The sequence below is a fragment of the Canis aureus genome, chromosome 12, assembly GCF_053574225.1.
Source record: "Canis aureus isolate CA01 chromosome 12, VMU_Caureus_v.1.0, whole genome shotgun sequence".
Lineage (NCBI taxonomy): Eukaryota > Metazoa > Chordata > Mammalia > Carnivora > Canidae > Canis > Canis aureus.
Genome location: NC_135622.1, coordinates 58,474,138 through 58,488,308, shown reverse-complemented (window position 1 = coordinate 58,488,308; position 14,171 = coordinate 58,474,138). Strand labels below are relative to the sequence as shown.

The following is a 14,171-nucleotide window of genomic DNA, read 5'->3' as shown; positions in this document are numbered from 1 at the left end:
CAGGATAGTTTGGTGAAATGCCTAGAAGGGCTCAGAAAAGTAAATACCTTTATCCACAGTTCCACTTGCTGGATTTAATCAAAGAAAATAATTAGACAAGTTAATGATAATTCAAGCAAAAATATATATACAAGGATTTCTATCTTAATATTAATTATCATATAAACAAAACTGCAAGAGATTGAAATATACAAGAGTAGGAGACAGTAAATAAAGTCACTGAATAAATAGACTATGTGTATGGTGTACACGGAGACATGGAGTGCTGTCCATGTACCCATCCAGGAGATGGTGATCTGGACATCATTAAGTTATATAGACTTGAGGGTGCCATTTTTTCTTTACTAAGTTTTAATATGAGCAATATTTACAGTATGATAAAAAAAATTTTAAACCTAGTGTTTGTCACTGAGAAATAACTAGATTATTAATCTAAAGCAAATGTAATACCAAATGTTGAGTAGATGAGCACACCTGTCGCTTGCTAAGTAACTTGTGTTACAAAGACTGAATTCAAGTTGTCACTTACTGGGTCAATATATGGGCTTTGGAGTAAATATAGTTCACTAGATTTTCCATGTATTCCATTTTTCCAAAATTAACCTCTAATTAAACCCGGTGATCGTGCTGTCGAGTCTCTGCACCCCGGGCCTCTGGGCCTGCAGCCTGCAGGGCAGCAGCTCTGCTCTGGAGAGGCCAGGCTCTCTCCCCTCCCGGAAATGATGATTCTGACTTTATCCTCCATAGAACACTCTAGACACTTCGGGTGAAAGGCCTGTCTGCTTTCACTTTCAGACTGTAGAGTGCGAAGAAGGAAGCGAGGACGATGAGTCCCTCCGAGAGATGGTGGAGCTCGCCGCGCAGAGACTGTACGAGGCCCTCACACCGGTCCACTGACACCTCGAGGTCTCTGTACGTGTTAAAGCTTTTTTTAATGCTCGACTCTGCTTCTGTTACTTAAAATAAAATACGTTAGTTTCTCTGGCGTAGCCTATTTACTCATGATGTTAAATGGCCTTTATTCCAACAGCTTAAGTACTCCTAAATTACCAACTAATTTGCCCAGGATTCCTGAACTCCTAAATAAAAGGCCTGTTATTTCAGAATGCATTGATTCTGCTTCCAGGCACGTGCACAGCTGCCCTGGAAACCTTAAAGATCGGCTCCTAGCAACTGAACCAGAATGTCGCGGTGTCCTTTCTAAGGGAAGAAAATGCATGATGGTTTGTATTTTCTTACCCATATTCTGAATGTGAATTAATAGAGATGATCACCTAACGCGCCTTTTCTCTTCCTTCCCTCCCGATCCTCTTGGCAGATTCTGTAATTTGTGCATTTGTAAAATTACGACTTTCGGGATTCGGTGATATTTTCTTAATATCTGCACATTCAGTTCAGAGATTCAGACTAATTTTTTACAGCTAAGTTCAAGGGTATTCAGCTGTGAGTGGTTGCATTGCTGTGTGTGGTCATTAGGCCAGTTTCCTGAAGCACGTGTAGTTCAGACCTGCCAGTTTAACTGGACACAGGAGTTTGGGGTGCAGTCCAGGTGAGCAGGGTGGTGTTGGGGGTCTGCCTGACGCCTCTGCGGGGGGTGGGAGGGCCAGGCACGTGCAGAAGCTCGCTCTCCCCTTCACAGCCCAACTCGAGAGTGGCTCACACTGGCCGGCAAGCTAGTGTCTGCCAACCACAGCCCCTAAACTCCACCAGCCCTGTTCATGCTCTTCTCGCCTCACCTCTTGGTGACTTAGAGCCACCGAGCACTCCTTTCCTGCCTCCTAGTGAGAGACCCGAGTGCACAGATCTGAACTTTTACTTGAAATGAAATATTTCTGTAAGATACACCACTTTGTCTCTGACTCAAACCGAAGCTCTAAGGGTCACCTTTTGTGTCACGTAAAAGTTTGTTATCATAGATTATCTTAGAAAGCAATGTATAGGGGATCCCTGGGTGGCTCAGCGGTTTGGCACCTGCCTTTAGCCCAGGGCGTGATCCTGAGGTCCCAGGATCGAGTCCCAAATCGGGCTTCCTGCATGGAGCCTGCTTTTCCCTCTGCCTGTGTTTCTGCCTCTCTCTCTGTGTCTCTCATGAATGAATGAATAAATAAAATCTTTTAAAAAAAAAAGCAATATATAGAGTAAAAGGGAGTTGTCTTTTCTCCAAGGTAACCAGTCTGAGTCAAGGATTCTCAGTTGCTCTTGAGTCTGTCTGTCCCTGTCTTCTCTGCACTGGGGCTCTGAGTCCCTGACACCGGTCCCCTCTGGGTCCTGCCACAGCCTCCCTGTCTCCCTGTGGTCCAGTCCTGAGATGCACACACCTGTTCTCAGGCCTTCCCTGCTGAAAGCCCTGCAGGGCTTCCTTATAATTAGGGTCAAGTCCAGACACCTGACCGAAGCCAGGGGCTTGGGCTGCACGCTGGAATCACGTGGGGAGCAGTAAGACACACGGACGCCCCCATCTCACCATCAGAAGTAAAATGAGTTGGTCTGGAGTGAGGGTCCTTCATCAGCACAGTTTTAAAGCTCCCCCAGGTGATTCTAGGTGAAGCCAGGGAACTGGCCCGAGGACTTGGTTATGCTCTGCATCGCCCTCCCTGCCTCTCCGGCTCCAGCCAGTCTCCCACCTGACACCGTCCATCCCAGCCACAGCGAGGTATGTCGGCTTTGCTGTTCTGTGCTGTTCCCCCCCCTGCTCTTCTGGTTTTCTCCTTCAGTTCACTTGTCTCAAAACATCCTTCTGGCTCATTTTCTATCACAGCCATCCAACTCCACTGCGTGGCTGAGGTGACCCCGGCTCTGGCCAAACTTGAGTCAAGCTCCTGAGTCCTGGAGCTCCTGTGTCTTCTAGTGGGCCCCCACCTTGGCTCTGTCCTGGCCCCTCTGGAATCCTGCTGGGGATCCGCTTCAGTTCCTCAGCCTCCCAACCCTGCCTGCCTTCAGCAAGAAGCCTGTGGAGATGGTTGAGCAACTAATCACTCTACCTTGTAGCAGTTGTACATCCTAATACCCTCACGCTGCTCCTTGGCTCTGGATCCCCGCCTCGGCTCATTTCTCTCCGCTACTGCAAAACCCCATCGTCCTTGAAGAGTCTGCCTTCCTGTCTTCACTTGATCTTAGCCAAAGGCCGAGAAGCCATTGCCTTCCCGTCTTTAGCAAACGTCCTAAGGTTTTCTCTGAGGTCGAAACCGATGGCGGAGTCCCTTTAAGGAGGGCTGTGTGATGAGCGAGTCCCTCGGAAGCACCTACCCCCCACCGCTCTTCACGCTCTTGCCCTTTGCGGAGCATCTGACCCCGCGTGGGGGGTGCGCTCCCTTCGGGTGCGGGGAGCTGCCGCGCGACCCCGCCGGGCCGACTCCCCGGGAGGGGCCGCGGGCGCCCCGCCCCCGACCGCCGGGATGAACCAACCAGCAGAGCGCGTTTTGTAAACGGACAAAAAGGAGCTTTCCAAGGGGCAACGGCAGGTGTTAAAAGTGACCGGTGGGTCGCCAAAGAGTCGAGCTCGAGGAGCCCCGGGGGTGCGGCGTCAGGCACCCCACGGGCGACAGGAGGGCGACGGACCGTTCGGGTGCCGCCCCGCCCCCCCGCCCCGCCCGGATATCCGGCCCCGCCCCGCCCCGCCCCGCCGCTCGCTGGTAAGCGACATGGCGCTGTGTGAGGCGGCGCGCGGCGGGTCGTCCCTGCTCTGGCCGCGGGTGTTGCTCTTCGGAGACTCCATCACCCAGGTACCGCCGCTCGGTCCGCACACGTCCGGGTCCCCCTCTGGGCGGCGCCCCCCGAGGGCCGCGGGCCTGGCGGCTCGCTGGCTGCGACCTCCCCGCGCCCGCGCCCTGCCCCTGCCCCTGCCCCGCGACGTCCGGGCCGCTTCGGAGCCGCGGGCGGGGAGGGCGTCCCTGTTGCTCGGGCCCCGCGGGGGCGCGGCGGGGGCGGGCGAGGGGCGGACGAGGGGCGGGCGGGGACGTGGCCGGCCGAATCCCCGGGACCGCTGCCGCCCGCCCGCCCGCCCGCCCGAGGGGAGGACACGTTCGACCTCGGGGCGACCAAGTACCTCTCAGAGCTGTTCCCGCGGTGGATTTTTTTTTTTTTTTTTTTTTTTTTTGTCTTTTCAAACATGATTTCCTCAATTTTCTGTGTCTGGGCAGTAAGGAAGGGCCTCCCAAATTTATAGGAACATATAGTTTCAAAACGTCACCCCCTGAGCCCTGTGATTCACTTCCTTATTCCTTGAGAATCCTGGAAATGTACGGCCCGGGCCTCGCTTCCCGACTGCGCATACAGTTGATTGTTGTCTCGTGTGTATGAATTTCAGTGGCTTTTCTAAGTAGAAATGACTGTTAGTTCTCAGTAAGATGCCGGTGAGGGGCCCAGCTGGTAGGAAAGAAGACGCCCCCCCACCCCGATTTCCCGGGGCGCTGCAGTTAATTCCTGAAATGACGTGTGAGGGCAGCACATGAGGGGGCAGGAAGTCCGGGAGCAGGAGGGAAACCCGGCGCCGACCAAAACGCCCCGCTTCTAAAATGCGCGGATTACACGGATGAGTAGTAACGGACTTTTTTTTCCTTTCTCAGTTCTCTTTCCAGCAGGGTGGATGGGGAGCGTCCCTGGCTGACAGGCTGGTCAGGTGAGAATAGTTTCTGGGTGGACGCTCGAGACTTTGTTGATGGAAACCGTAACTGCCTCTCAGGAGGAAGAGCGCATGATACGCTTCCAAACAGTATATTCCTCCTTTCTTTGCTGGCCTGAGCTCGTTAGTGTGTCTACAGGGTTGGGGGCCAGAAGGAAGGACAGGCACTCAGGGTTCAGCAGAAGTTCTGCAGGATGTGAAATCAAACCCTAAAAGTTGTAGGAAGGATACCAGGTGTGGAGCCAAACACAAATACAAATACCGGTATTCATCTAAAGACCAGTTCTTTTCCAGTTATTACAGTGCATATGATTTTTTTTTAAGATTTTATTTATTCATGGGAGACACAGGCAGAGGGAGAAACAGGCTACACACAGGGAGCCCGATATGGGACTCGCCCCTGGGACCCCAAGATCACGCCCTGGGCTGAAGGCAGACGCTCAACCACAGAGCCACCAAGCCACCCAGGCGCCCCAACAGTGGATATGATTTAAACAAGTCATAAGGAGTTCAATCGAAAGAAAGCCATGTATATTCATAACCCAAAATTAGCATCATTTTTGGAAACTGCCCCAATTCAAAAGGTTACAGAATATTTAGAAATGTTTTCCACATTAAAAACAGTAAACACAAGTATTTGGAATATCAGTAAACTGATCAGGAGTTTTGTCTTCTCCTTTATAAGGAATAAGCTGGATGTGTTACCATCTTATTAGTACTTGGTAATTTCTTCACCAGTATAATTAATACACCAAGAAAATGTATTTTCAGTTATCTCCAAATGTGAAATGTGTTTTAAAATATCTTCACTTTCTCCTTCATGTTTATCCCCTAACCTAGAAATGAAAAACTTGACCTTCCAGCTTTTTCTGTTCCCAAATGTTTTTCCCTATTTAGATGGACTTAATCTAGAACATGAAACTATCATTCAGTTTTCCCTCTGTAAAATGGGAGGATTATAATGGCTAAGTTCTACTGAGTGCTTACCATGTGCCAGAAACTGAAATGCTTCATGTGTATTGGCTCATTTAGTCTTCACAACTACCCTGTAATACAGAGCGTGTTAGTCTCTGACCCAGTTTAGAGCTGAGAAGATGGAGGTCACACACCTAGGAAGTGGCAGGTGGCCCGGCTCTGGAGCCGGTGGTCCTGAGCCTCTGGAGATGATTAGGGCACCTGCTCTCCTGTTGGGGAGGCTGGAAATGTAATGTGAACTTGCTAAGGCGCCTGCAAGTGTACCTTGAATAGTAGCTTTAATGTTTAGTAATCCACTGTTTAATTGGCCTGTTTACTTTTTCTGAAAAGCTAAATAATTCAAGTGGCCCAGAAAACCAGGCATTTCAGATGTTTACCCACACATAATTTTTACCAAATGTTTAATAAATAATCATTTTAATACTAAAATCTGGTGAGAATTGACAGTTTCCAAATATGCTTGCTAGAAGACCTCTTAATTAGAATTGAGAAAAGTTACAAGACAGAGTTGGAGGCAGCGTGTGGTCTGTGTGGTCCCATCTCTACTCCGGACAGGCATCCTGTTGAGACCCAACGTGCAGCGGAGTGGCTGCTGGCCCACCCCACAGAGGCTTCATCTCAGTGACCTCTAGCCCCTTAGGGCTCGGGCCCAGAGTGCCCGCCTCTCCTGGGCACACTCGACCAAGGATTAGGAACTAAAATCCCTTGCTGGGGCAGCAGACCCCTGGCAGAGGGAGCCCCACAGCCTCTGTTCTTCACTGGGCGGACCCAGCTGTGGTTGGCACAACTGGCAGGGGAGGTGGAGACTCCAGAGGATTCCACTCCACCCTCCTTTTTTAGTGCCAGACCTGGGTTCTTTCTGCCCCTTTGGTGGATGTTTTCATCTTTAGCTGTATGAACACTTAGGGTGAATTTTCTTTTTAAAGCTTGATTTCAGAGAATGTACGAGTGGGGGGGGAGAGGGGGAGGACCAGGCAGGCACCCTGCTGAGTGGAGAGGGGTTGGGGCCCATCTCACAATCCCATATCAGGACCCCAGTGGAAACCCAGAGTCGGAAGGAAGCTCAACGCACTGAGCCACCCAGGTGCCCCCGGGGTGGATTTTTGATGTCAGCCTCAGCTGTGGGCACAGCCCTGAACTGATTCACAGTGGTTTGGGGTGGGTTTTTTTCTTTTCTTTTCTTTTCTTTTTTTTTTTGAAGTGTAATTAACATGCAGTGTTAGTTTCAGGTGGACTAACTCTGTCAAATGTAACCCAATTTCCACATTTTAAAGTTAGGAGGGCTTCATGTAACTGCCCTTCTGTACACTGCATATGTGCATAGGAATAAATCGAAAATACACTGCCCTATAGTGACATCTTTTTAGCATTTAGTTTTAGCATTAGAAAACCATTTTAATAATTCTTAAATCTATGTAAAGCCTTTTAAAATTCACTTACTGAGATAAGGCTAAAAAAAAAAGTATTTCTTTGACCAAAAATACTTGGTTTGAAGAAGTTAGAATAAATTCACCCTTTTCAGTTTTTAAAAGCTGTTTGCTTTTAAAGATCAGCCTCTGCCCGGTTTATAAAACCGCATAATCTATATTGTTTCTGGAAGGCAATCTCCGAGAGCTGGACGTTTGGCAAAGAATCTTTCTGTTCTTACCTGTTCCCTTTTCATCTGAACTTAAATACTTGTTATTCATGAATTTAAGTAAAAGCCAGTCTTAATTTGCCAGTTTCTGTAGGCTGTGGAGTAAGGTGGGCACATTGATGATACTGTTCAATCTGAAGCAACTCTGATCGCCTCCCCTTTCAGAAGGGAACCTCAGCAGTTTGAACCCTGAGCCTCCCTCATTCCCACTTTTTTCCTGGTTCACAGCCTTATAATAGAGATTCTTTTTCAGTCTGTAATGGCTGCTTTTCATCTTCACACTGCCCAGCAGATAAGGTATTAGGTTCAGCTTTCATAGCTGGGGAGCCTGAAACTCAGAAATTAAGGGCCAAAGCCTGATCTGCTAGTCAAGGGTAACAAGATCTAGGCCCTGGTCACTCTGATTCCAGACCTTTCCCCTCTCCTCCCACATCATGAAGGCCTTAGGGAGGAAGCCACCTCACCTTCTGGTTTTTAAAACATTGCACTGAGTAAACCATTGGAGGGACAAGAAACAAACTCCTCTTGTCAAAAAAAAATTTTTTTAAGTAGGCTCTACACTGGGTGTGGAGCCCAAAGCGGGCTTGAACCCACGACCCTGAGATCAAGACCTGAGCTGAGGTCAAGAGTCAGATGCTTAACCAACAGAGCCCTCCAGGCACCTCACAGTATTCCATTTTTAAATTAAGGGAGTCTTTAAAGTGGCTAGCCAGCTTTTTGTAATCATTATGCATTAAAAACCCCAAGCATCACACTTAGAAATAAATGTGGATGGGCAGCCCCGATGGCCAGCAGTTTGGCGCCGCCTTCAGTCCGGGGTATGATCCTAGAGACCCGGGATCGAGTCCCATGTCGGGCTCCCTGCATGCAGCCTGCTTCTCCCTCTGCCTGTGTCTCTGCCTCTCTCTCTCTCTCTCTCTGTCTTGAATAAATAAAATCTTTAAAAAAAAAAAAATGTGGCTAAATTTTATTGTCCCCAAGATTTATAAATTTTGAGAGCTTTTCGAGTAATGTCAAACCAAGTCCCTTCCTCTTGTCTCCACATCTGTTGACTGGCCTGGTAGCCTGCAGTTGTTGGTTGGTGCCCTGGGTTCTCTGCTCCTATGTAGGAATTTGAACTATATACCAAAGTGAACCATGTCAATTTGCTAACCATAGATTGTACTGAGGTGTTTTCTTAATTTTATTATGGACAACTATAAGCATCTACAAACAGCAGGGGGCCTGACCACCAAGTAAAGGAGCAGGGACACAAACCCAGGCAACCAGTCAAGATCCAAGATTCCATTGTACCATAGGGTACTGGGAATCAAACCACAGGTTTGGTTTTTTTTGTTGTTTTTTTTTTAAGATTTAAGAGTGTGCGTGGGCACAAGCAGCGGGGAGAGAGGGAGGGTGCCCCCAAACCACATATTTTTAAGAAGGAGAAACAACGTATTTTCTAAAATTTTTTTTTTTTTTTTTTTTTTTTGTATTTTCTAAAATTGTTGAATCAGGCATGCCTGGTGGCTCAGTCGGTGAAGCATCTGCCTTCAGCTCAGGTCCTCATCCTGGAGTCCCAGGCTTGAGCCCCACGTGGGGCTCCCTGCTCAGCAGGGAGTCAGCTTCTCGCTGCCCTCTGGCCCCTCTCCCATCTAGTGTTCTCTCAAAATCTTTTAAAAAACTAAAAGGACTGAAAACCGTGGGCTAATACTGATAATGACAGGTCACTGTAGGTTTATCACAACAAATGTGCCGCTCTCGGGGGCAGGAGTGTGTGGGAACTGTTTCCTCCTTTTGGGTTTGCTGCATACCCTAAGATGCTTCTTAAAAACTAGTCTGTAAAAACGCCTCAAAACTCCATGTACAGACCCAAACCATCGTTACCCCCGAGCTCCAGCTGCTGGTGACTTCTGCCCACGATGCTTGCTCACATAGCACCCATCTGCTGCAAACTCCACGTCACGGGACCTCGCCGCCCATGCGTGAGTCTGCAGACAAAATGACAGCCCCTTTGCTCAGTTACTCAGAACTCCTGTCAAGGAAGGGCTTGACCTGTGTCTTGGACAGATTTAAGGCCGGCACGTTCAACTCTGTGCCTGCTCTTCTCAAATGAAACTCCTCGGGCACCTGGTTGGCTCAGTCCAAAAAGCCTGTGACACGATCTCGGGACTGTGGCTTCGAGCCTCACGTTGAGGGCAGAGGTGACTTAAACTGTAAAAAGGTGAAAGCACATCAGAGCCACCTGACCTCAGCAGGTGCCACGGCCTGGAGGGCACACACCATGGGTTGGTTCACTGCAGGGAGGACTAGAAACCATTCCTTGACCACAATTCATCTTTTTTTAAAAAATTCTCCATTTCAGAAAATGTGATGTTCTGAATCGTGGATTTTCAGGTTACAATACCAGATGGGCCAAAATCATCCTTCCGAGATTAATCAGGAAAGGGGACAGTCTGGACCGCCCAGCAGCAGTGACAATTTTCTTCGGTGCCAATGACAGTGCACTGAAAGGTAAAGGCATTCTTGGGTTTTTCTACTTCATTTTTAACTTTGTTTTGAGAGTGAGCGAGTGCACGTGTGCAGGGGTGGGAGGGCAGGGGGGAGAGCGAACCGCGAGCAGACTTCATAGCCAGCGTGGAGCCCAACCTGGGGCTCGATTTCATGACCCTGAGGTCACAACCTGGGCAGAAACCATGGGTTAGGTTAGACTGAGCCCCCAAGCGCCCGTTTTTGTGTCAGAGCAAACTTATAAACTTTCTTCAACTGTGTACTTCTTGCCCAATAGATAGTCTTACCAAATTTATAGAGTTCCCAGAGTTTATTTGTATTTCTTCTGGCTTTAATGTCAGCAGGTCTTATTCCCGACTTACTTTCTACCCGAGTTATTGGCCGATCTAAGATCTCAAACACTTTAAAATGTTTTCTAGGGTCCATTAGTGTTGTGCTGAGTTTTGAATGTTTTTCTCATTAGTTGGGGTAGCTGGCAGCAGGGCGCCCACCTTGCAGGGGGTGAACCACCTGTGGGGGAGCAGCTCAGGATGCCACCCCAGCCCGGGCACGGACTTCCTCCAGGTGCTGAGAAACAGGCATGAAGTGGGGCTGTGTCCCTGCCTTTGGAAAGCGCTGCCCCTGAGGATGGAGGGCTGGCCGGCGTGGGCCCTGCCCTCCCTCCTGCTCCTGCGAGGGGGGCCCCGGGCGCAGCGTAACCGGGAGAGTCGGCAAGCCCTGGGCACAGGTGGGGACGGCGCGGGTGAGGCTGCAGGGAGAGCCAGGGGTGCTCGCCGTCGCTGAGAAAGCTATTCTAGGAACCGTGACTGTTAGCAGAGACCCTTTATGTCATACACCAAAAGCTGTAAGGAAACTCCCAAAAGGTGAATTTTTATCAGAATTAAGACAAGGAGAAACAGGTTCCAAGCATAAAAGCAATGGAGGAAATCATAAAGGAAAAAATAAGGCTTATGAAATATGTCAAACCATAAAGACTCAAATTGGAACTTATTTCTTAAGCTCTCGTGCTCGGAGCTACTGAGCGTGAAGTGAGATGGGCACGCTCTTCCAGCCGGTGGGGAAAGCTGCCGTCTGGAAAGATAGTTGAGGGCTGCAGCGGAGGGCTTGCCTCGCCTGGAAGCAGCCCGACACTCAGTAAAGCAGCACGCAGAGGTGCAGACGCTTCTGTGAGGGCATCTGCCACGGCAAACGGTAGGGCGCCGCGTGGTCAGGCTGGTCCCCTGACAACTAGCCATGTTTCAGGGACCTGTGGACACAGAAACGCTTGTAATCTATATAATGTCACATGAAAAAGTCCAGTGTGGTTATGTATCTTCAGCATGATCCCAGTTTGTTTTTTAAAGTATACGTATCATATGGAAAAGACCAGAAGTACGTCCATGTGCTGCCAGCGGTTTTCTGGGTGGTGGGATCAGAGTGGTTTTAGTCTCCTCCTAGGATTGTACTCACATGTGGTTTGCCACACGCCTGCAGTGGCTCTTGTACACTTGCACGTGAGCCCATTTAGAAATAAGCCTCCGTCACCATGATGGGCGTGGGGCCACGGCTGACCTGTGTTGGCCGGCTGCTTCCCACGCTGTGCCGATGGATCTTCACGACCCCGTCAGGCAGACCCAGCTCTCGTCCTCCCCGGTGAGGAAGTCACAGCACGGGAAGGCCGAGCGTGTCCCCCAGGGCGCAGGCTAGGCCGGAACCTGGCAGCTTCCCTCTGCACCAGCCGAGCGCTGCGGTCCTGGGTGGTAAGCCGCCGCCACCAGGCGCCCTCCAGAGCCTCAGACCTGGAGTGCGTACTGACCTTCCTGTTGTCACCTGTCACAAGTGTGCACCTGGGGTATCCGTGTTACTCCCCAACAGATGAGAATCCCAAGCAGCACATCCCCCTGAACGAGTACGTGGCGAACCTAAAGAGCATGGTGCAGTACCTGAAGTCCGTGGATGTCCCTGAGGACAGGATCGTTCTCATCACGCCGCCCCCACTCGGGGAGGCTGCGTGGGAGCAGGAGTGCCTCCTGCAAGGTAAGCATGTCGGCAGCGTGCCCAGCAGCCAGAGCGCCAGCGTCGGAGAGACTCCCGTCTGTGCGCCTAGGGTCTGAGGCCTGCACGTCCTTATTGGGCTGTTTTTTGTCAACGGAGATTAAGCCCAGAAGGCAGAGCTTGGGTTATGTGGACCCCTGCAGGTGTGGCCCGGGTGAGGGATCCTCACTGTGGCTGAGGCGGGCCCCGGCCTGGAAGGAGCTGTGCGGACGCTGAGCGAGCATCTCCGCAGCCCGCCTGGGTACGCACCAGGCTGTCCTTCCAACTTTGCAGCAGCGGGAAGTGCCTCGGCCGCTGCTGTGCCCTTTTTCTGTCCACACGCAGCCTTGCCTGTGCCACCGCTCTGCAGCCGCAGGCTGCTGGCCGACACCAAGTCTCCGCCCGGCCACGCCAGGAGGCACCTTGGGTGCTAAGCCAGGACCTGGCCCCCGGTTCCTGCCTGCCGGGCTAGGGAGGGCGGCTGTCCTGTAAATACAGTTCCCCCACGGAGGTAAGTAGGCAGGTTTACCCTCAAGAGGACGGACAGGGAGGAAGGGGCTCTGCCCACCGTCACAGGAAGTGGATGAGTCGCCCTGTTGCTGGCTCAGAGCTTAGTGGGGGGCCCTCATGATGGCTTGTGGGGTGGCAGGTCTGTCCTCCCAGAACATTTGTGCTCAGCCCAGGTGAGCGGAGGTGTGCCAGTTAGAGCTCCTCGGTGCTTCCCAGATTGTAGGTCACAACACCGAGCGAGTTAGGTTTCTTTAACGGAATAGAAAGAACAATGTCTGGGACACAGTAGGCACTGTTCCGTGAGACTCGTTTCGCTTACGTAGATGAGGTACGTGCCTGTGGATGGAGAAGCCTCCAGGTCACCGGGCCTGCACAAGGGCCCGCCGTCACCTGCCTGCACTCTCTCCTCAACAGGCTGCAAATTAAATCGTCTGAACTCGGTTGTTGGTGAATACGCAGGCGCCTGCCTCCAGGTGGCCCAAGACTGCGGGATCGATGTCCTTGACCTGTGGACCCTGATGCAGGAGGACACACAGGTACCGGGGCTGGCTTGGTCCTCGGAGGGAGTGGGATCACACAGACGTGACCCCGCTGTCTGTGGCTCTGAGTAGGTGAGACTGTTATCCCTTTCACCAGTTAAACCAGGAAGCTGAGGTTGGTGGGGGGAGCCCCCAGAGGCTCCACCGGGTTCCTCTGCTGCACCCAGCAGCTGGCATCCTTCCCCGGCACCCCTCAAACGGTCAGGAATCCGCACAGAGCAAAAGGAGCCAAAAAATGGTTCCTATTAAGGACATTCAGGCCAAGTTCTTTTATAATATGGGGGAGGGTTGGTTTAAAACTCATTAAAAGGCAAAATGACGGATTTAAGCAGGACCTCGTGGTGGGTCCCTACCAGCCCCCACCACGAGGCACAGCTGAGGCAGGAGGGCTGGGGCTTTCCCGTGCAGTTCCACCTCCGCAGGCCCCAGCAGCTCCCGCGGCCCCCGCGCTGGGCAATTCCCCCCACAAAACCAACACCTGCACTTCAGCCTCCCTCCCAGCCCTTGCCCTCCTGTGGTTTCCCAGGCCAGGAGCAGCAGAGGACAGCATCCAGGGTCCTGGCTTCGTCTGGGTTGGCGTCCATCTGAGAAGTTTGAGAACTGAACGCTACTGTGTGAGGGGCTCTTACAAAGAACGCTTGAAGGTTCTAGAGCAGGGAGTGGGGCAGAGAGGAGCCCCGAGGCCTGGGGACCCCTGGTCTGGGAGAGTTGTGAACGAGCTGGCCCGCTGGCTGCTCCCCGCAGCTCTAAGGGTAGACACGGGGCACCCGGCAGCTATAGCTCAGGACCGGACAGGACAAGCTCCGTCTGCCTCCTACCCAGACGGGGGGAGTCCAGCAGTGGGACACCCCGGGCCCAGCAGACAGGGCTTTTGTTGACATCAGTGCACCGTGTTCACTCGTTCAGCCTCCTCTTCCATCTCATGAGCTGGAAGGTGGCTCAGGCCGGCCCTGAATGGTAGGCGGTTCATGAAGCTCAGTCCGTCCGGGCAGCAGGGGGGGCTGCGCAGCCGGTAGCGCGCGCTAACTTCTCTCCTCCCTTGCAGGACTTCTCGTCCTATCTGTCAGATGGACTGCACTTGTCACCAAAGGGAAATGAGTTCTTGTTCTCCCACCTGTGGCCTCTGATAGAGAAGAAAGTCTCCTCCTTGCCTTTGCTGCTCCCTTACTGGCGAGACGTAGCAGAAGCCAAACCAGAACTAAGTCTTCTGGGAGACGGGGACCATTAACCACAGAAAACCAAGTCTGGCCATTAACTTGCCAGAAGTGACAAAGATAAGTGATCAGACCTTTGCTCATGACCTTGGAATAAAAAACGCTGAACCTCCCCCACCAAGATTAATAAAAGCATTAGAATTTTTAGGGAAGCTCTCAGATTGTTGTGTTCT

At 51.4% G+C, this 14,171-nt stretch overlaps 2 protein-coding genes across 10 annotated transcripts in view; both read left to right on the top strand.

Moving 5' to 3' along the window:
- The window catches only part of CPSF3 (cleavage and polyadenylation specific factor 3), a 38,882-nt gene extending 36,752 nt beyond the window's left edge, over positions 1-2,130 (top strand). For 2 of the 4 annotated variants that reach the window (XM_077844183.1, XM_077844187.1), the window contains exon 18: positions 796-998. In XM_077844183.1, coding sequence (XP_077700309.1) covers positions 796-897 — 102 coding nt within the window. In that variant the 3' untranslated portion in view covers positions 898-998. Of the gene's footprint in view, positions 1-795; positions 999-1,030 lie in introns of those variants that run through there. The other 2 variants (XM_077844184.1, XM_077844185.1) reach the window with 2 other exon arrangements.
- A 1,232-nt stretch (positions 2,131-3,362) lies between these two features.
- IAH1 (isoamyl acetate hydrolyzing esterase 1 (putative)) lies at positions 3,363-14,145 on the top strand. Of its 6 annotated transcripts, none has more exons than XM_077844190.1 (7): positions 3,363-3,722; positions 4,566-4,618; positions 9,577-9,725; positions 11,577-11,738; positions 12,660-12,781; positions 13,311-13,396; positions 13,830-13,972. In XM_077844190.1, exons 1-6 carry the CDS (start codon positions 3,642-3,644, stop codon positions 13,386-13,388), a joined length of 645 nt encoding a protein of 214 aa, XP_077700316.1. In that variant the 5' UTR covers positions 3,363-3,641; the 3' UTR covers positions 13,389-13,396; positions 13,830-13,972. The 6 variants fall into 6 exon arrangements, with proteins under 6 accessions (XP_077700316.1, XP_077700315.1, XP_077700314.1 ...); XM_077844189.1 differs by having other exon boundaries at positions 13,311-13,428; positions 13,830-13,969; XM_077844188.1 differs by lacking the exon at positions 13,311-13,396 and having other exon boundaries at positions 3,379-3,722; positions 13,830-14,145.
- The last annotated feature ends 26 nt before the right edge of the window (positions 14,146-14,171 follow it).